The 22,578-nt window shown below is 34.0% G+C and overlaps 1 protein-coding gene and 1 pseudogene across 1 annotated transcript; both read left to right on the top strand.

Moving 5' to 3' along the window:
* LOC125838678 (probable glycosyltransferase At3g07620) lies at positions 1-2,852 on the top strand. The gene is made up of 5 exons (XM_049517719.1): positions 1-213; positions 298-913; positions 1,020-1,150; positions 1,419-1,767; positions 2,052-2,852. The coding sequence occupies exons 1-5, from the start codon at positions 26-28 to the stop codon at positions 2,703-2,705; spliced, it is 1,938 nt and encodes a 645-aa protein (XP_049373676.1). The 5' UTR covers positions 1-25; the 3' UTR covers positions 2,706-2,852.
* A 2,028-nt stretch (positions 2,853-4,880) lies between these two features.
* LOC125838690 (probable glycosyltransferase At5g03795) lies at positions 4,881-7,074 on the top strand (annotated as a pseudogene).
* The last annotated feature ends 15,504 nt before the right edge of the window (positions 7,075-22,578 follow it).

Below are 22,578 nucleotides of genomic sequence, written 5' to 3'. Positions count from 1 at the left end.
TCTTCACTCTGGGTGCTGCTTGAACATGGGCTCTATAATTCGATATCATAATCTGTTTGAGACTAGACGACTAGTATGTCTATTGGGAGTGGTTTTTGGCCTTGCTTTGATAATTCAGTATTTTGGTTTTCCATATGGTTATGCCCTGTCTTCTTTGTTTACTGCCAATGGGGGTCAAATAAGCAGCTCGCAAAGAGTAGATCAATCTGGCAACTTCAGTAGGTCAGACAACTTGAAACATGGTAGCGTTGTGAATGCTACTAACACAAATCTTATCAATGAAACAACTAATGAAACTAAGCTCTCTGATGCAAATAATGAAGAGGTAGAGGATGGTTCTATGCCTCCAATGAATGAACGTTCTGGTGATACCTTAACTGAGGACGTTGACCCTGAGGATGAATCCCCTTTTAAGGATTCAAAACTGGACAACAAGTCAAATGTGGAAAGTTTAGGAAGAAATAGTAGCTTACCTCCAGATAAGGCTGCCGACTCTGAAGATGATTTACAAGCTTCAAATAGTACATCTGAAAGTTCTTTATCGCGTGTGGTTGATACTGATGGGGGAGGCAGTATTTCTCCAGCGCCAACAGAAGCTAAGTCATTGGAGATAAGTCCCACAGCATTGTCTATTGCACCACCACCATTGGTTGTAACACCACAGGTCAATCTTGATGCACAGAAAGAAGCTCCTCTGATATCTTCCTACCAGAACATATCTGAAAAAGAAGGAAATACAGGCCATCTACTTGAAAGTGATAACTTACCTGTGCAAAAACGCACTGATCATGCTCCTACAGTCGGTCATAAAATTCCTGAAATGAAGGAGTCTGACAAGCCAATAGATAGTGTTGTATCAATAGCTGAAATGAATGTTATGCAGCAAGAAACTCGCACATCATTTCGTTCGATGGTATGTATACATGTTACTTTGGTACTCTCCTAGTCGGATATGACTTGTGTAATTGGCGAATGAATTCTTAGATATTATAGTTATGTTCTTTTGATCTTTTCTGTAGAAACCACGGTGGTCCTCAGATGTAGATCAAGAACTACTACATGCAAAAAGTGTCATTGAGAATTCTCCTCTAGCAGGAAATGAACCTGGCTTATATGCTCCTTTGTATAGAAATTTGTCAATGTTTATGAGGTAATAGAAAATGGTGATGCATATGATGAATCCACCCCTTGTGTAATCTGGATGTTTTCTGACATTGGAGGTGTATTTGGTAGTACTGAATTAGATTAGACATTTGTGCTTCGTTAATCAACAAACAATAGTTATTTGTGGGAGATACATGAGATTTTCACTTAGTTATCTCATTGTAACTGGTGGCATTTGTGGCTTTGCATTTACTTTGTCTCTCAATATGGTTGAGGTGCATTTCTCTGATCTGACATACATCATGTATGTGTAGGAGCTATGAATTGATGGAACAGATTCTCAAAGTTTACATTTATTCAGAAGGTGCAAGACCAGTATTCCATACGCCAGTGCTTAAAGGAATATATGCTTCTGAGGGTTGGTTTATGAAGCTCCTGAAAAGAAACAAGAAATTTGTTACCAAGAACCCCAAAAAGGCTCACTTGTTTTATCTACCATTCAGCTCCCGTATGCTAGAGGAGACCTTATATGTCCCTGATTCTCACAGTCGTAGGAACTTAGTTCGATATTTAAGTGATTATCTCGACATCATTATCCAAAGACATAATTTTTGGAACAGGACTGCTGGAGCTGACCATTTTCTTGTTGCCTGCCATGATTGGGTAAGTTTTGGATTCTTCCATTAACTGGAGTTCCTAAACGGTATTACAACATCCATTTTGATTCTCATAGATTTTATTTTATCCATCAGTCAAGATCTTTTGTTTTCCTCTTTAATGGAATGCTTTGCTGTGTGCACCATTTTTCCGCATTGAGGCTTATTTTTCTGCATGTGTACATGCAAGCTCATCTTATAATTTCGGTGTCAAAGATATATCTACATTCTTTTTATAGTTAAGATATATGAATTTCTGTCGTATACTGAAGTGGAGATTTGCTTCCTCAGGCCCCTTCAGAAACAAAAAGAATCATGGCTAATTGCATAAGAGCTTTGTGCAATGCTGACATTAAAGAAGGCTTCCAATTCGGTAAAGATGTATCGCTTCCAGAAACATATATACGTGCAGAAAAGAATCCCCTTAGAGAAATTGGGGGAAAACGTCTTTCTAAGAGACGAACTCTTGCTTTCTTTGCTGGCAACATGCATGGTTACCTTCGTCCTATCCTATTGAACAACTGGGAAAACAAAGATCCTGACATGAAGATTTTCGGCAAGATTAGTAAAGTAAGCTATGTACAATACATGAAGAGTAGCAAATACTGCATATGTGCAAAAGGTTATGAAGTCAATAGTCCTCGAGTGGTGGAAGCCATTTTCTACGAGTGTGTTCCAGTGATAATATCTGACAATTTCATACCCCCATTTTTCGAGACTTTGAACTGGGAGGCTTTTGCTATTTTTGTTCCAGAGAAGGACATTCCAAAACTGAAAGACATACTCGTATCGATCCCTGATAGGAGATATCGTGAGATGCAGCGGAGGGTTAAGCTGGTGCAGCAGCATTTCCTTTGGCACGTCAAGCCCGTAAAGTACGATATTTTCAACATGATTCTCCATTCGATATGGCACAACAGAGTTTTTGGAGTAAGAACTAGGTGACAAATGTACACATTTAGATAGTTTCAGAGTTTTAGATGTTTAATTAGTGCAGCATTCTTTTGAGAAATATGTAATAAGTTGCATCAATGTATCTGATTATTTCCTGTACATAGACTTGAGAAGATACAATTTGTTCTTTCTTTTTCTTTCTAGCATCTCTACTTGTTTCTTCTCTTACTTGGACAAAACTATACTAAAACTTTGTGCTTTACTAGTGTTGCTGTACTATACTAGAAACATTTGGCAGACCAAAGCGGCAACCCAGTGCACTAAAGCTCCCGGTATGTGCAGGATCCGCGATCACAAGGGCCTAGTGTACGCAACTTTACCTTGCATTTCTCCAGAGGCTATTTCAAGGTTTGAAGCCGTGACCTTCTAGTCACATGTTAGCTACTTCACCAATAGAACATGGGTTGCAGTATAATTATTGATTTATGCAAAATATCTTTAGGTGAACTTTGGTGATCATACAGAGTGATGGAAAATGATTGCCGACTTTTTGGGAATTCAGTACTCAATCATTCACCTTATAACAGTGGCCAAAGCAATTTGCAAAATAATTCATTTTGTCTTCTAGACTTTTGGTCAACATAATGACCCATTTTCTGTTCCTCTTTACATTTCTTAACAAAAACAGTTTATTCTTTGTCCAACTTATCATGCTGTCAAGATGATATAGTTGCAGTGGATGAGACCAATAGGGCTTTAACACACAACCTTAAGGAACTTTTGCAATCCCTTAACCATTAGACTAAATCTTACACTGTGTCAAAATATGTCAATACTTGTATATATATATATATATATATAGTTGTAAACCAAAATTTTACCTTGGGGTGTAGACACCCCTTGGCAAGGGTGGGTCCGCCCTGTTATAGGCTCATGCCCTAAAGTAGTACGTCCAATACAAAATACGTATATATTAATAGGTCAATGGCTAAAATACCCTCAACATAAATTTTAAAGACAAAAAACTGCTACGTTGATACCACTTTTTTTACTCACATTTTCTACTATGTAGCCAACGCTGAAGCTGATGAATTCTGTAAGTTGTCTTCCTTTTTCTTTTCACTTTCTTGCTTTTCCTTCTTCACTACCTCTCAATTGTATGGGGTCTCAGGATTTGGCCTTTTCATGTGTGTGCCTATATTTTAGTTCTACTGTACTTGATGCCAGAAATTAGAAAGAAACAACAATTGTTGTGTTTCCCTTACTTTTGATCAACACTCTTCAGTAGCAAAATCCCTCCTTTCTTTTCTTAGTTGTTGATTATTTAGTGTTTGTTTAATGTTATAAGAAAATTTAAATATTGCTGCAGAGTTCTGATTGAATTTTGAATCAAAGTTCTTCTACTGCAAAATTACCATCACTCCTCAAGTAATCGCTCCGTTCCAATTTGTTTGACTTAATACGGAATTTGAGAAAGTAAAGAAGACCATTTGAATTATCTGGTCTTTTAAGCTAAAGATGTGTAGAATGTACTTAAGTTAAAATTAAATAGTTGTGGAAAAAAGCATTCTAAAGAGGTAAGTGACAAACAAATTGATTGAAATAGAGAGAGTATCATTCAAGAATGAGTGAATCTTAAAAATTAAGAGGAGTGCTATGTTGGATGCTAAATTTGGAATTGCAAAATTGTCCAGGGAATTGAGTGATTTGCTTGAACATGGGAACTGAAGTTCGATATGCAAGTTTCTTGGGGACTAAAAGACTATTATGGCTAGTGGCATCCGTTTTTGTTATGGTTTTGATCATTCAATATTTCGGATTTCCAAACATATATGTTGTCCCCTCATTATTTTCTTCCAGCAAAGGTCAAGTAGCATTTTTAGGCAGCTTTCAATCTGGAGAGTTATCTGGTAATTCTAATATATCGGGAAACCTGACGTTTGCTAGTGGTTTGAACACTACTGCCTCAAATGTTGTTCATGAAGGAACAGCCAAAACTGAGCTGTCAAAGACAAATGATGCAACCGTTGAAGACTCTAATGCTACCATGATTGAAGATACTGAAATTGAAGACAAATTTCCACTGCAGGTTGCTTTTGGTTCTGAATTTGTTATGCCAACATCTGAAAATAATTTTGTACTAGATAGGCCAGATAAAGACGACATAGCTCACAGAGTGGCAAGAAATGAAACCATAGACGACAATCCTATAATCACAACCGCTGCACCTTTGGCAATGGTTATATCTCCTTTGACATCTTCCATCCAAAACCAATCAACAGATCATTCTTGCCTGAGGAATATTCCTGCTGTGATTGAAAGGTCTGACCGAGCAAGAAAAAGTGTGGCATCAATATCTCAAATGAATTATATGCTGCAAGAAAGTCAAACTTCATTTTGTTCAATGGTATCAAGGGGAATGATTTCATTAGTTCATTTATACAGCTTTGCACTTTCTCTTGTCCCTGATTGAACTTACTTTTTCATAGAAACCACGATGGTCCTCGGTTGTAGATCAAGAACTATTACGTGCAAAATATCTAATCGAGAATGCGCCTCTCTTAAAGAGTGAGCCTGGATTATATGCCCCTCTATTTAGAAATCTGTCCATGTTTAAAAGGTTAGCAACTCCATAGTATACTTTAGTTGTGGATTTTGTTCATGTTGATATGATATTTCGTTCTTATCCAATGACTTTTCTGGAAGTTGTACACTATTGAAAACAATTATCTTTCCACGTTACATCATGAAAGTGCAAGCTTTATGCAGTTAAACTATTGAAATAGATTCCTCTGCTCACCAATTGAATAACCTGTATTGTATAATTGCTATGGAAGTATCGTAGTTGAGGTATTAACCTGTAAATTATCAGGATTGATAGTAGGATTTATCTTTTAAGAGCTTGGACCTTCTATTTGCTTCATGTCCTTCTAAGAGTTAGTTACACTATTAGTACTATATCAAGCCATGGATGACAGACACATCTGTGAAGAAGATTTTGAAACTTCTTGAGTAATATTACTAGGTTTTGAGGTGTTAATATGGTAATAATCCTATAATTTTCTTCTTATTCTGTCAACCATATATAAATTTCAACAACCATATAAATAGAAGGAAAGAAACATAACAAGTACCAATGCTTGAAGCTGATTCAGCTGTCAAATGTATACTAAATGCAGGAGTTATGAATTGATGGAGAAGACACTCAAGGTTTACATCTATGCTGAAGGGGAAAGACCCATATTCCATTCTGGACCTCTCGATGGAATATATGCTTCAGAGGGATGGTTCATAAAGCTGCTTCAAGAAAACAAAGGATTTGTTACTAAGAACCCCAAAAAAGCTCACCTATTTTATTTGCCGATAAGTTTCTGATTACTAAAGTTGACATTGTACGTGCCTGATTCTCACAACCGTACAAATATAATGCATTCTTTAAGTAACTATGTTGATATGATCGCGCAAAAGTATCGTTTCTGGAATAGAACAGATGGAGCTGACCATTTTATTGTTGCCTGTCATGACTGGGTATGTCTCCCATCCTTCCGTGTGATCTTAAATCCTGAATTAATATTAGAGTAGCATCTCATCCTTCTTGAATATATTCGTTGTTTGCTTATTTTGGAATCTCTATCAATGCAAATGTCATGGCTTACCTATTCTGCAATATGCTTTGAGTGCTATTGCATAACCTGATTTTCATCTTCAGGCCCCTGCGGTGACGGATGAAATTATGAGTAATTGCATAAGATCTTTATGCAATGCTGACCTGAGAGGTGGCTTCCAGTTTGGTAAAGATGTGTCTCTACCACAACCGAACATTCGCTCGAGTACGAACCCTCTTGCTGATCTTGGAGGAAAACCAGCTTCCAAACAGCGTACCCTTGCTTTCTTTGCTGGACATATGCATGGTTATCTCCGCCCTATACTACTGAAGCACTGGGAAAACAGAGATCCTGACATGAGGATTTATGGTGGAATAACTAAGGCAAGCTATTTACGGTACATGAAGAGCAGCAAGTACTGCATATGTGCAAGAGGTTCTCAAGTCAACTCTCCTAGAGTGGTAGAAGCTATTTACTATGGATGTATCCCGGTGATCTTATCCGATAACTATGTGCCCCCGCTCTTTGAGACTCTAAACTGGGAATCTTTTGCTGTATTTGTCCAGGAGAAGGATATCCCAAATTTGAAAAACATACTTCTGTCCATTTCGGATAAGAAATATAAGCAGATGCATGGAAGAGTTAAGCAGGTGCAACAACATTTTCTCTGGCACATTAAGCCTTCTAAATATGATGTTTTTCACATGATACTCCATTCAGTTTGGCACAACCGAGTTTTTGGAATAAGAGCTAGGTAATAAATGTAGATATACACTAGAGGTTGTAGACTTGAAGATGAAATAATAAATGGTGTACATTAGATATACAGTATGTTCCATTTTTGCTTCACTTTTAGCTTGTGTGGTACATAAACAACAGATTGGTGTTCTTATAAGATGTATGAAGAGTTCCGTGGCTTTTAGTATGTCAATGTTTCACCATGTGACTATTGCGGCCTGGTTGAATTGATCTGTTTATGTTAGTAAGCGGCGGGATGAACCTTATGAGTGAGACTTTTTGGTAACATCCTTGTCCCATATTCCAATTCCAAAGAGAGAGACAAAAGAGTAAGGAAGCAAAAGAGTGGCATTTAATGTTTACTGATTGTGTTGTGGAAATGAAAATGTGAGCTACAGCTGATAATCAGAAGTACCTTTCAAGTGAACACTGCAATTTGGATTGGATGCACATGTGACACATGACACGGGCATGCAGATGAGGGTGGGTCGAGAAGGAGGACTTACAAGGTTCCAAGTTGGAAAGCTTCTTAAAAAAGGATGCATTTGATACTTAGGCAAATGCCACATCAGGAAGGAGATCAAAGTGAAGTGCTATATAAGACAGATCACAAATTCACATGGTATGCGTGTTTTTGGGCTCGATATGAGAGCCTAAATAGGAAAAATAAGAATAGGAGTACATACACTGCACCTCTCATTTGCTGCCAGAGTGTAAGAAATGCAGAAAGTCCCCAAAACGATGAGAATTTTGTTTGATGTTTGGCATGATTATGAGAAGAAGAGGCCTAACGTGATGAAGAACAGCTTGTCAATATAGCCAGGATAACTGCCTAGCATAGCAACCCCACAAGGGAAATAAAGAAATAATACCCTTGTGGGAGGAGCGGTATGTAGGCAAGTCATCCTTGGCTAATAAACAAAGACTCTTCACTTCAGGTAAGGCCTCTCTTCTTAACATTTTAGTTTCTCTTGAATGCCTTGACATGAGTTGTGGATTATTTGGTTCTGTATTTATAGCCCAAAAAGAAATGTGTGACCTTTCATTGCCAATATGCTTCATACATAAAATGCTTCAGTCTCTTTTTCTACACAGTTCTGTAGCCTTGCTGCAAGAATATATTCTAATGGAATTGAAGGAAGCATTAAATTTTATCTGGTCCTTCAAATCATTCTGACCAGAAGATAGGGATTATGGAATGTCAACCAATAAGACTTTTATCATATGGTTAGATATATGAAATTTGACAAAATCTTATGCTCAAAAGTGGATGCAAATTGGTTGGGAATCAAATATCAACTTGCTAGCAAGTTGACCATCAAAAGTTCAAAACCTTTCAAAGATGTATTGTTTGCTAATACTTCATGCCATTCTAGTCTTGAATTTGCATAATAGAAAATGATGAACAAGAGCACGTTCTAACTTTGAACAAAAAGAAGAAAAATACTTAAATTACCATCAGGAAAGATTTAACCTCTGCTGGGTTAGAAAAGTTTCTAAATGAATTTTCAAAAAATGCTCTTTCTGTCCTAATTTATATTACAATCTTTTTATATTGAGATGTCAAAAAATGTTTGTACTACATAGTTGATGGCAACTGAAATGCCCCTAGACTCTCTTAACAACTTCCAATGCAGATTGTTCAACAAATGAAAGAGTTAAAATTAACTCCCTTACTCTCAATGATCATCCTTTATGGACTGCCTCAGTAGATGAGAGATTCACTCTTAACTCTGCTTGGAAGGCATCATATCAGGGAGAAACACAACACCTTGTTAGTTGATAAGATGTTGTGGCAAAAGAAGTGTCCTTTTGAAATTGCATTATATTCTTTCTTTGGAATGTTCTGAGACATGGAGTTGTTGTGGATACTAATGTTGGAAGATTTGGAGTGTGTCTTTCTTCAAAATGTTCTTGTTGTACTGCTAACTTAGTAGAAGAAACCGTGGAACATCTTCTCATCAGCAGTTAGATTAGCCATAATTTTAACCATCTGTTTGGTATTAGAGAGGGCAATCCAGGGCCAAGTTGAGGGGGAGGAATTATTAGAAATAAGAACAGAATGACCATTGTGGGATATGCTATGCCTCTTGGCGTTGAGACGACTAACAACTTTGTTGAGACCATGGCCTTGTTAGATTGGACTCATATGGTGCATTAACAAAGGAATTAGGAAACTAGAAATTGAGAGTGACTCTCTACATCTGATTAACTGGCTAACCAAGGATACCAAAATCCTATGCAAGATCACGCTAGAGACATTAAACCGATAAGATGGGACTGAACCATGTAATTCTCTATGTCACTATTTTATTGTTGCTGTTACTATCTTATATTGTTGTCTTGTTCAATCAAATAATTTAGGTAATTTAGGACAGAGTGTAGTGATTGCTCTCTGGTGGTACTCTTACCTCATTCTTGTTAGGAAAGGTAATCACAAATAAATGTGTACGACAAGGCAATAGCGAAAGAAAACTCAAGTCCAAAATTTTCTTTCTATTTGAACCAAGAGAAGACAAACTAATGCAAGAACAATACTGTTTGAGCAGCAAACAAATAAACCAAAGAAACAAGACAAAGTAAAGTCAACACAAGAGACACCAAGATTAACGTGAAAAACTTCTTCGGGTTGAAGAGTATAAACCACAAGGCTAAGGCTCTACTAAAATCAACAAGAGTTACAAGTGTGTTTTCCAAACTAGCCACCAACAAAGTGTCAAACAATGAGCAACACAACTACAAGATAGCACCAAAAACTAGACAAATAAAAGGAGTAAAATCACTAACGGCAGCTACTGTTCACGAGCTAAACTCTGGAGCTACAAGACTACAAATCCATCTCTCTTAGTTTCCAATTAAAGATTCAGTTGAAAGGAACAAGCTGTCCAAAAATCAGCTCAATTAGACAAGGAACGAAGCGGGAATCACGATTTGAAATTAGCTGCTAGGGCTTGTGCGAAAATCTGCACTCTTTCACTTTTCTCTCTATATGACTGCTGACCAGTCTCTTGTGAAACTTGAAAATAAGATCTAAAAGAAAGTCTTACATATGCACCATAATATTGGGCTTATGAACAAAAATGGGCTACTCCAAATTGGACTTTTATTTATCCATATAGGAAAGGAAAAAGACCCAAACCCCACAATTCTTGGCAACTGATATGAACTAGTTAGCTGTAGAATGACAGATATTCAAGTCCATCAATCCATGACACTGGCCTCCTGAATATTTGCAAAGATGCAAATGAACTAGGTAGATCTGTTTCATGGTTTAATAGTTGCAGATGAACCAAAATTTAATGTTTTATAGCTAAATTTCATACGACTTGTTTAGTTTGTCCTTGTGTTATTCCTTTTCAAGGTTTACAAAATAGAGACCTATCTCAGAGTTCATTACAGATTTCTCTTAAGTGATTGTTCTCCAACTAAAAAAATGAGTCATGTAAGATTATTCTCTTCCCAAAGCAATCTGAGTGCATACTGCATACATCTCTTGTCATTTAATGTGGTGCTTGTAAATTGTAATTCTTACATGTCTTCGGTACTCAAATGACCTGAACATGTAACCCATCATGACTCTCTTATTGGAAACTCATTGTTGAGTAATGTCAACATCTTGTCTATGGCAAGGCCCACAAGGGGCTGGGTGGCCCGGGTCAGAGTTTTGATCGAACATGACACTTGCTTGGTAGACTTAGTTAAGAAATAAAGGTGCGTCTTTGATATCAGCTATAGCTTTTAGCATGATGGTAAGCACTTGATCTTAACTAGTGGTATCAGAGCCAAGGTCGTGGGTTCAATTCCCAAGAGCAACGTTTTGCATGAGGCAGGTGTTGGGAGGGGATTGTTGAGTAATGTCAACATCCTACCTATGGCAAGGCCCACGAGGGGCTGGGTGGCCCGGGTCGGAGAGATTGCAATTTCAATGAACGTGGGATACTCCGGCCACCCGAGTCTGCCTTACATTCGATTCGAGTACCTTTCTTATATATGTACTCACGTCTCTTTTGCCGAGGCACTGCCAGTGGCGAAGCCAAATTTTTTACTAAGGGAGTTCAAAATATGAAGAAGTACATGAAGAAATCGAAGGAAATTCAACATCTGCTATATATATATATATATATATACATAAAAATAATTTTTAATCATATATAAATAGTGTAATTTTTTGTACCGCCATAGGGGTTCGAATATATCCGTTACGTTGGGCCTTACTAGCACTGTCCGTGGGTGCTGCATTCACAATGGAGGTTCAGAGGCATGTGATGGCATGTGTTAATTAAGTGGCCAAGAGGAGCCTAAAACAAGGTAATTTTTTCTGTAGGTGAACTTAAGTTTGATCTTGAAAATGTCACTTATTCATGTGATGGCATGGCCCATATCACTTGTGTACCAAAAATAAAATTGCCAATATCACTTATTCCTGACCTTAAACATTTGGACATTTGATCATGCAGGGGCAACAAGCTGTGACCCTTTAGTGTTTAATTGCAAGCATTATTTTGTAAATTTTATTATTCAGGGGACAAGAACATTAACTCCATTGCAAGTGCAAGGCATGCATCGAATGTGCATGTAAGGAAGCTAAAAAAAACAACCAATTTCACTCTTGATTTGATAAACTTGGACTAAACTATCACTTCTTCACACTTCAAGTACTAATATGTAATATGTATTAATTTCGTCTATCTGCATCCTGTTGTTTTGCAAATTAATTAAAGCTAAAAAAACAATGTTGATGGTGGCAAGTGATTTTTTGTTATCATCACAAGGATGAAAGATTGGAGGTGTCAATTGTTGACAAAATGACATGATCTAGTGATTAATGGTTAACAATGTGACAACATATTCTCATTGTCACAAAGTCAAGCTAGTAATTAGTGATGTTTTTATCTTTCCATTTTATTTTAAAATAAGTGATATAGATTTACATAATCCAGAAACTCTACTAAAGAATTATATCTTTTTCAACATATGCAACGAGAGTGAGTAAGTAAAAATAATGTCACTTTTTGAAAATTAGTTTTGACGCACGTGCGTTGCACGTGAATATTAAACCATGTATTACATTAATAATAATGTGAATATTATTAAATTAAAAAATTATGTAAACAATTATAAAATGAATGATAAAGTATAAGTTCCTATAAATAGTGAATGTAAGCTTTCTTATGATTACTATTGAAAGTTAGCCACTTTTAAAATATTTTAGTTACACATCCTCTTAAATATACTTTCTCCTCCCTCCCCCATAGTGCATTAATTTGTTATTATTGTATTGTTGGAGTTCTTACTTTTAATATAATATAATATAAATAAATATTGATGTAAAATATAAAAGATATACTAAATTGGATATTTTTAGTTTGAGTATTATATTAATTCACATTCATGTTAGGGAATGTTCAAATTTCATTGAACTTTGAGATAGTCAATGTCTGAAAATCAAACGTGAGTTTTTAAGAATAGAAGAATAGAAAACATAAAAAAATCGTAGTTGACGAGAGGGAGTTGCTCGGATGGTAAGCACCTCTCACTTTCAACCCAAAGGTTGCGAGTTCGAGTCACCAAGGAAGCAAAAAGGGGTGGGAGCTCCTAGGGAGGGTAAAAAAAAAAATCATAGTTGAAAATGTGAAGAAATCCCTTCATATATAGTTAACAAAGGGTAGTATGAGAATGTGCATGTTGTTTCTATAATAAAAGTCAATCATTTGAAAATGTCACAACTCATAGGAAAAGTCAAAACTCTTTGAAAAAGTCGTAACCATTCAATGTGAATTGGTGTCTTCTTTTAATATAATATAATATAACATAAATAAATAAGTAAATATATAAAATATAGAAGATATACTAAATTGGATGTTCAAAGAAGAAGAATAACAATGAAAAACTTCAAAAAATTATAGTTTAAAATTTGAGGAAACCCCTCTTTTTATAGGCAACAAAGGGTAGTGCATAAAAAATTCTTATTGTTATAAAAAAAGTGTCACAACCCTTTAGAAAAGTCACAACACTTCAAAAAGGTCACAACTCATCGGAAAAGTCATAACTGTTTGGAAATGTCACAACCCTTCAGAAAAGTTTCAACTCTTCGAAAAAGTCGCAATCCTATAGAAAAGTCACAACCCTTGGAAAAGGTCACAACTCATCGAAAAACCTATAACTCTTTCGAAATGTCACAACCCTTCAATGTGAAAAGGTGTCTGTTTTAAACATAATATAAATAAATAAATAAAAAATATTTTTATATAAGATATACTATATTTGGTGTTTTAAGTTGGTGGTATTATAATAATTTATCATTTAAGTTATGTAGTTCATTCTTTTAAGTTAGTATAGAAGATAAAAAAGATAGATATAGATTTTTCTAACTTAAATTTGATATGAAATTATAACTAATAAAGAAGACTTTTAATTTAAGGATATGTATCATATATAAAAATGTCTTTTAACTTTGGGGTCTTAAAGATGCGCTCCCAACAACCAAGAAAAAAGAACATTCATATTAAACTGAATATAAATAAAAATACAACAAATAAATTGGAAACGGATGAGTACTTATTAAATCTAGTTTAGACACTTCAAACAAGTTTTTGATCAAATCTTTTTTCTCCAACAATTTGAGACTTTTCACAGCTTGAACACGAAGTTGTAGTTTGTGCAACAGAAAATCATGGAACTTCTTGTCAAGTAGAAGTTGTTGCAAAAATATATTTATTGTAATGAAAATGAGTACATATTTGGACTCTTCAAACAAGTGTTTGATCAAATCCATTTTTCTCCAACAGTTTGAGACTTTTCACAATTTGAACACCAAGTTATAGTTTGTGCAACAGAAAATCATTGAACTTCTTGTTATGTTGAAGTTGTTGCAAAAATATATTTATGGCTATGAAAATGAGTACATATTAGTTATCTAGATAGTCTTCTCGTTTGAAGTTGAGTTATTCCATTATCCTTGTTGCATCAATTTTTGTTGATCTATTTAATTTAGCCACATAAAATATTGTAATTGCATAATTGAACTACTATCACAATCTTCCTTGTGTTAAGAAGAAGAATAGAAAACGTACAAAATTCAAAGAGTGAGAAAACCCCCATACTTATATACAACAAAGGATAGTATGAAAAAGTGTTTATTGTGTCTTATCAGATAAGTTACAATCTTTCAAAAAAATGTCATAACTTATCGAAAAAGTCACAACTCCATAAAAAAGTTACAACATTTCGGAAAAGTCACTACCCATCAATATTGAAAGGAGTAAGCTTTTAATATGATATACAACAAATAAATAAATATAATATAAAAATACAACATATTTGCTAAAATGGGTGTTTTAAGTTGGAGGTATTATAGTAATTAAACATTCAAGTTAGGGAGTTCATGCTTTTAAAATAGTATAGATAGATGATCAATAATTTTCTGAAGGTATATATGTCCAAGCTTAAAACTTCACTTATTTTGAAACGGAGAAAGGTTATGTCGATCCCAGTGTCCTTGATCATTGTTGCCCACTACTTAGACTGGACAAATTTAGAAGTATTTATTGGATTATGATATGGTAAAACGTCAATATCTATAATGGTACGATCGATAGAGATATTACAGACAAAATAGGATACAAGTCAAAGTTTTAGGGTATTATTTACTGCTGCTTTTATGTGAGTGGTCCTTTTTCTGCTCCTCTTGTAAGAATTTGTATGGCTCCTTTATCTTATCAATTACATCATGCTAGCTAGGCTTTCCTAGACTTAGACTACGTAAGATTCTCCAATGACCTTAATTTCATAAATACTTCCTGTTTTTAATCAATGCAGGTACTATGAAACCTTTTAACTTGTTCTACTTTAGATGTGAAAATTCTAATTTGTTCGAAAATGAAAAAGTTTCACATCAAAGTTAATAAAATGAGTAATCTATTTAAACAAGGAGTATCTTTCTTATGAGATAGCTTTTTGATGGTGTGAATTAGGCTTATGAGTCATGACATAATATTTGTCCACTGATTAGTGTTAAATTAAGTCTTGGGCCTAATTCACATCTCAAAAGCTAGCTCAAAAGGAGGAGAATTGCCCAAACCTTATAAGGAGTTCACCCATCTCATTAACCACCGATGCGGGACTTTTTGTCATTCTTTAACACCCCACCTCACGCCCAGTGCTTAGCATTTGGTGCATGGACAATTTTGATTTTGGGGGACCCAACATCGGGTGAGACGGGCCCTGCTCTGATATCATGTTAAATTAAGTCTTGGGCCTAACTATGTTAAATTAGGTCTTAGGCCTAGCTCACACCACAAAAGCTAGCTCAAAGGAAAGAGGATTGCCCAAGCCTTATAAGGAGTTCACTCGTCTCATTAACCATCGATGTGGACTTTTTGTCATTCTTTAACAATTAGATGTTTAGCCTGGGGCGTAAGGGAAAGTGCTGAAAAATGAAAAAAGTGTCATATTAATGATTAATGAAATTTGTGATCTCTCTTTACAAGACTTAAAACAATTTTCTTTTCTATGAACTAACTTATGAAATATGAAATAGGGTCAAAATCTAATTTTACATGATCGAGATTATTAGATGTATGGTCTAATTTAGCATCGCCAAATAAATATCAACGATTGAGTAGACAACATGTATAGCAAGCAGCCAGGCACACGAGATGGTTTACACTTTTAACAAAACCAGTTCTTGATTTGTGTGCCTTAACAACCTCTATAGCAAAGCAGGCAGGCTCACGAGAAACTGTCAAAATGTTTCTTCTCAATATGTAAGGGTTTGTTTGAACATATAATAAGTTATTTCGAGATTAATTATTTCGATATTAGTTACTAAGGATTGTGATTTCATCTTTGTGGAATAAAAATAATAGGCATAATACATATCTTATGTCTTTAATTTGGCCTCAGCTCACATTTATGCTTACAATTTTGGGTGTGCATAAGTAAACACAACACTTAAAATTATATAAAGTTGAACAAATAGATACACATCACATCCTACGTGTATTATGCCACGTAGGACTCATGTGTCTACTTATTCTATATGTCTACTTAGGCACAGTCATAGTTAGAGGGCATAAATATAAAATAAAGTGAAGTTACAAAATCAAAAAATATATTTTATTATATTTTAAGATTAATGTAAATTTTTGAACAAGTAATAATAAACGGAGAAAGAATGTATGATGAAGTCAATTTTTTTTTTTGTGTTCCCAATATGATAGTGCTGGTCCATATTTTTGTTACTTTTCACTTATTACCCAAATTTCGGCCGACCTCATTGTCAGTCCAACTAAATCAACATGGGGATGTATATTACTGTAGCTTTTGATTCGTTTCGAGTTTTCATTGGTTTGATTTATTCAATTTTCACTAAACAAAATATTAATACTATTTGGTGTGTACGGTTAATGTAGAGGTTTGTTGAGCATTTGACAAATTAATAATGTTTATTTTACATATGATTTGATTTCGTCATTCTTGAGCAAAGTTTCGTTGAATAAGTAAGAATATTGCCTATATATCATTTTAAAGGCTCTTTTTTTTTATTTACGTACAAATGACGAGTATTACTTTTGCTTATTGTAACCAATATTCCCATTCATTTGAAAAATGTCTGTAAAACATTAGAGCTAGTGATGACTTATATGCGGTCACTATCAAAAAATGGATCAAGTCCCTTGATTCAATAAGAATAGTGTGGAAAGTAAAAATTTAAAATAAAGAATACATAGAGTTTGATGTTGGAATCCTTTTACTCTAAAGAGGAGAAAATCACGATCCATCTCACGGAATTTCAACACAACTCCATTAACTTCAAATGAGCTAAAATTCAGATTTGCAATCTAGGAATTAAATTCTTAATTCCTTTTCCCATAAAACCAAACACTACCTCAATTGCCCAATATATCAACTACTAAGTCGATATAAGGATTCAAGATAACCACATAGCTAACTTTAGCTACGTACAACTAAGATTCAAATAATGAATACAACTTGAGATGATCTGATTCCTTTATTACACATGAATAGATCTTACTGTGAATATGCACAAAAATTATCTTCTCTAATAACAACTAAAGACGAAAGATAACTCTATCACCGTAAGTGAGAAAATATTTCTCGAAGAGAATGACTTTTGCTATTTAATCCTTCCAATGCAAAAACTAGCTAGGTTATGTTGTTTGTCACAATGATTATTAATATAGGATAAACTAATAATCCAGTGCAACATATCATTGGCGGAGAGTTATTATTCTCTATAGTCGCGCACCAACCAATGCAATTGTTACAGTGGTTGTTGCAGCTTTTTAAAACTGCCCTTTTCACACAGTTGCACTCTCAGTCTCTCGTGAGATTAGATTTCATATTTTATTAAATCATCAAAACTTAAAAATAACATCTAGCTAGTTAGGTAAAACTTTTATATATATATATATATGTTTGAAGGAAGGGAATTTGTATAATACAGATAACAAAGAATAGAAATTGAAAAACAGATGCATTGGATTTGATTCCCGATTTGGACCTTTAGATGAGTTGATTGGAATTACAAACTTATCTTAAATTTGTAATATTTAATCATCATTATTGTTTATCTTTTAAAATGTCGGACAAGATTTAGACAACAAAATCTAAAATAAGATTTGGATTCAGGTTTATATGAAATGAAATTGATAAAAGGAGAATTTGGACTATATTTTAGTCAACAGAATTTGAGAAAGGGAAAGCAATGGAGACTTTAATATAAAAAAGTCAAAATTTTATTTTAATTATTTCTTTCCACTTGTAAGACTGAAACAGAACGATACTTTGCCTTATTGGGGAAAAACATCCCAAGTCGGCTGCCGTCAAAATAATTAAAATCTTACTAGTAATATCTAAAATATATACCATAAGTGTATATTAGTTATTACGTTATGTATGTTATATATTTTAGTTACCATCTAGTAATATCTGAAGATTAGTTACCATCTAGTGACATTTGTGGGAGCTAGTCTTTGTCATTTTCCGTTTCATATTAGTTATTAACATTATTAAAAATGTCGGTCTCAGAATGTGACAACTAGTACCGTGTTTTAGTGGGGAGGTGTGGATTTAATTTATACTATCTTTATTCTACAAATGTACCTTAGGTCTTATCTTACTAATCTTAATGAAGTACCTAACGTCTATTATCTAACAAGCATGAAGAAAATAATTAAGAGCTAGAGAGAACTAAGTATTTTCTAATCACCATAGAGTTTGTAATACACTCCATGATGACATTACAAATGAGGAGGCTTAAATAATGTAAAAATATGTCAATCAAGAAGAAAGTTGAGTTATCAGTCTCAAACTTTCTATTACAAACGCATGAATTAAAAAAGATTGATTGCCCATGTAAAGTAACTTGAAGTATTTTTCTCTTGTCTTCTTCTTCAAACCTATCTAACAACACATGATAATTCATACTTTCTTTATGGATTGAATCTTGTTGAACTTATTGATACTGTCAAATGGTTTTGTTTGCCTGTCGCATCAATAGGCGCCTTGGAACAAACTTCTTAGGAAAAAAAAGGCTTGAAAATAAACTAGAGTCTACCTATGAAATGCAAATTCTTAGATAGGATTGCTTATGTTTGTATAGTATGTATATGCTCTTGAAATTCCAATCATACATCATTAACACGTTGAAGCCATTATGGATATGCAGACTTCAACGAAATAATGAGAAGAGATGTCAAATTTCTAAAAATGGGATGTGGAAACACTATAACAGAAGAAATATCTTGAGTAACAATAGTAGACTTGTAAATGAGTAGTTTTGAACTTAGTATTTTCGCTTGCTTTGTATGCAAATCTTCAAGGTCAAAAGTTAATAATTTTACTCCATATACAAACATTGTAAAATTTGAAGTTTTGCCCATGAGATAATCTTGATCAAAAGTTTAAGATCATTCCCCTCCAAGATCATTGTTGTAAATCACCAACATTCGTAGCTACATAATAGAAGCAGGAGTGATGTGGACGATATTGGAAGAGGGAGGAGAGAGGTAAGCGAGATCTAGGAAAGAGAGGAGGCGAGAGAGATACAATTGATTTGTATATCAAATATTGATAATTGTATATCTGATTGATAATTGTATCATGAATACATTAATACAATTGTATCAGAGACTATTGTATTCAATTTGTTGATGCAAATCAATTGTATCAAGTTTATTAACGAATACAACTTGCATCCAAATACAATTTGTATCGACAAATACAATTGTATTAACAAATACTATTCTATCCAAATATAATCAAAGACTATTGTATTCATTTGTTGTCTTATGCATTGTATTTATGTGTTACCATGTGTATTTTTGTTATCATTTGTATCCATATCATTGACTGTTAATATTTGTACAGTATTTAATTTGTATCATTAACTGTTGTCATTTGTATTGCAAAGAGAGAGAAAGAGTTTAGAGAGGCCAAAGAGAGAGGAAAGAGGCGAGCGAAATTGCAGAGAGAGGCGAGGGAGGGAGGTCAATAATTATTGCCTATAAATATAAGATTAGATATGCTCTCATCTCCTCATACGTACCCTAAACAAGTGCAATATTGAACTGTCAATTGTATAAAAAGTAGATAGATACCGACTTGGCCTATCCAACCTTGATATGAAACATTTCTGTGCAAATGTTTTTGGATTTATTACATTAACTTACAAAATCAATATATTGCCAAACTAATTGTCCTAGTACACATGCCCTACACAAAATATATAGGACTAACAATTCAAAGCCTAACGTTGTCCTCAATCGGGCCAGATGGTCATGCCCAATTGTCAATCAAAATTATTAGAGGTCCCTAAAACTATACAGTAAAATTTATTATTCAAAGAATTAAAAAAAAAATATGTGGCCATAATTAAGTGTGTGTTTATGAAAGAATGATCAAAGATAGAATATGTAATAATTTTCTACGCGTTCAAAAGTCCAATTGTTGTAACAATCAACAGCACATTTTGTTGTTTGTACGATTTTCAACTTATTCTCAATACTCTGCATTGAGAGTTGAGACTGCTCCAACACTTATATGAAACATGAGATATTTATGAAAACTGAATTCTATAACGACGATTTCAAGTGTTAATAACTAGGTTCTAAACTTAATATTTGTATATATTTAATAAACTTCTTAATACAAATATATTATTTGAATAAAAATTACTAAATTCGACTACATTCATACCCAAACTTCTAGCTCTACCCTGCTCATGGTCAAATGCATCCTCTCTTCTAAATGAATTGTCTGTCAACAATGGATTTATTAATTTGAGGGGGGTCCTTGGGTGGGGGGGGGGGGGGTCTAGGAGGTTGGTGCCAAAACCAATGATTGACAAGCTATTTAGTGGTGGAGACGTATATACAAATATATTGACATCACTTAAAAATATATAATTCAAAGTAAATATCAATTTTTACGAGAAGTAAAATTTTAAATTTAGAACACGCAATTTAATTGAATTGTGATAATAAGTCGATATAGTTGACACAAAATCTTGTATATATACGCGATTGATGCATAAGACCCACAGCGGAAAATAAACATGCCTAAATACATTAAGGTTGATTTCATGAAGATTAAAGTTAGGAAAAGAATCTTTGATATTTTGAGAGCCAAACAAAAAGATTCTTTGGACATAATCTTCTTAATTATACGTTTGTCAGTTTATTTCTTTTTTTTCTATCCTCTTCCCATTAGTAAGCTTACACGCAGAGTAGAGCCGATAGATGGTATTTGTTTGATTTTACCACTCCATAGACAGCATTTAATAATTGTTTGATTGGGGATATTTACTTTGAGTTATTATTGATTGGGGGAATTCAAATGCCCTACTTTTTTTCCCAATCGATATTTGGTGTCCACATTAGAGTTCTAACTAAATTTGAATCGTATATTGTATGGCTATTTTGGGAGTGATGCTCTCAATGAGATTCTCCATGCTTAGAGCTTGAATCCGAAACCTCTAATTAAAAGTACTAAAACAGTCTCACCACTACATCACAATCCATGTCGATATACGTACTATTGATCATGTCATGATCCATATTTACTAATTGTATTCCAATGAGAATATACATACTCAAGTTTTCAATTTTCGTAGGTACACAAAGGATTTATGAGGTCAATGAGCTTAAAATTAGGTTTTGTGACTAACTCACAACCCCCAAAGCTAATCCCCCCCCCCCCCTCCCCCACACGCATGTCAAATGACGGGATATTTGGAGCATGGAATATGTAAAACATGAGAACCAATATCGGTAAAAAGTAAATTAGGATAGACGTGACTCATATACTTAGAATACATGAATAAAATAATAAAAACATGTTATATATATCTAACAACTTCATCTATAAGATTAGATGATCAGTCATTTCAACAAATAAAAATGATTGTCAAAATCTTATAAAAAATCGGAAATTTCACTTATTCACCAACGTAGAACATATCATCGTAGAGGTATCATCTCCTTGACATTTTATCCATTTTTGGTCCAAACAAAGTACACAATGTAGAAATTAAAAGAGAAACCATCAATTATGAACTTTTATGTATGTGTATATATATACATTCACAAATTTCTTTATAAATTCATGTACAGTACTGTATAGTAGTATGACTTATCACGATGATGGTGATTTATGAAGAATCAATAATGATATGGATCTTTTAATATTCATTCGTATAAAGGGCCCCTTGATTTAGGCCGAAAGAAAAAAAATGGCCACAAAACATTAGAAATTTGTAGGGTACCCTTAATTAACTTTCATTAATTAGTAACCAAAAAATTAAAACTTACTCCTTTACTAGTATATCATATATCATAAATATCTCGGTAAGCATCTTTTGAAGGATGTGCTTAGGCATGGACACGTACCTAGGTTGGGCCCACCATTTTAATTTTTTTATGACATTTTTGGGATTCATGATATCAACTTTTGTATATTTGTTAACACAATTAAATTAATAAGATGACTTGCGATAATACATACAATAAGTTAAAACATATTGATATTATTCTTTTGCGCTAACTACATGTACAAACTACAAAGATAGATGATATCTGAATTCATAACTTAAAATACTAAGAATTTTATAAATTATACTCGTAAAATTTAAATTCTGAATATATTTTTTATCGTGTATAAATTAAAACGTTACGGGAATTATGGGGTGATGGTGGGGAGGTTTGGGGACAGAAGTGAAGATGTGACTAATGCTAGGTGACTCAAAGTGGGGGGAAGGAGAGAGTTGCAACTACTAGCAACCACACACACACTTTGAACTATGATTGTTCAATGCAACAATATATACACAACACCCCATGGGACCAAGATCAACCACCATGCATGTTCTTGGTGTTTAAATACTGTGAGCTTTCAAATCTAACAAGTATATGTATATGTTATTACCTAACAAAAGAAAATTAAAATCACGTAGTTACGCTACATCAAACTAATTAACTAGCTAGCTCGAACCAAAATTTAAGAGGAGATCCACTTGTCATGAATCATGATTTTTTTTAAAATTGTAAAACGTGCCATAC

The sequence above is a fragment of the Solanum verrucosum genome, unplaced genomic scaffold (genome assembly GCF_900185275.1).
Source record: "Solanum verrucosum unplaced genomic scaffold, falcon-dt-bn FXZP01000182.1, whole genome shotgun sequence".
NCBI lineage: Eukaryota > Viridiplantae > Streptophyta > Magnoliopsida > Solanales > Solanaceae > Solanum > Solanum verrucosum.
This window is presented reverse-complemented; position numbering and strand designations above follow the sequence as displayed.

Bases quoted from the DNA above. Each gene is read 5' to 3' on its own strand.
- LOC125838678 (XM_049517719.1), top strand. From the start codon at position 26: ATGGGCTCTATAATTCGATATCATAATCTGTTTGAGACTAGACGACTA. The intron at 214-297 runs CTTCAGTAGGTC...AACTAATGAAAC, and splicing joins AGAGTAGATCAATCTGGCAA to TAAGCTCTCTGATGCAAATA. The intron at 1,151-1,418 runs GTAATAGAAAAT...ATGTATGTGTAG, and splicing joins AATTTGTCAATGTTTATGAG to GAGCTATGAATTGATGGAAC.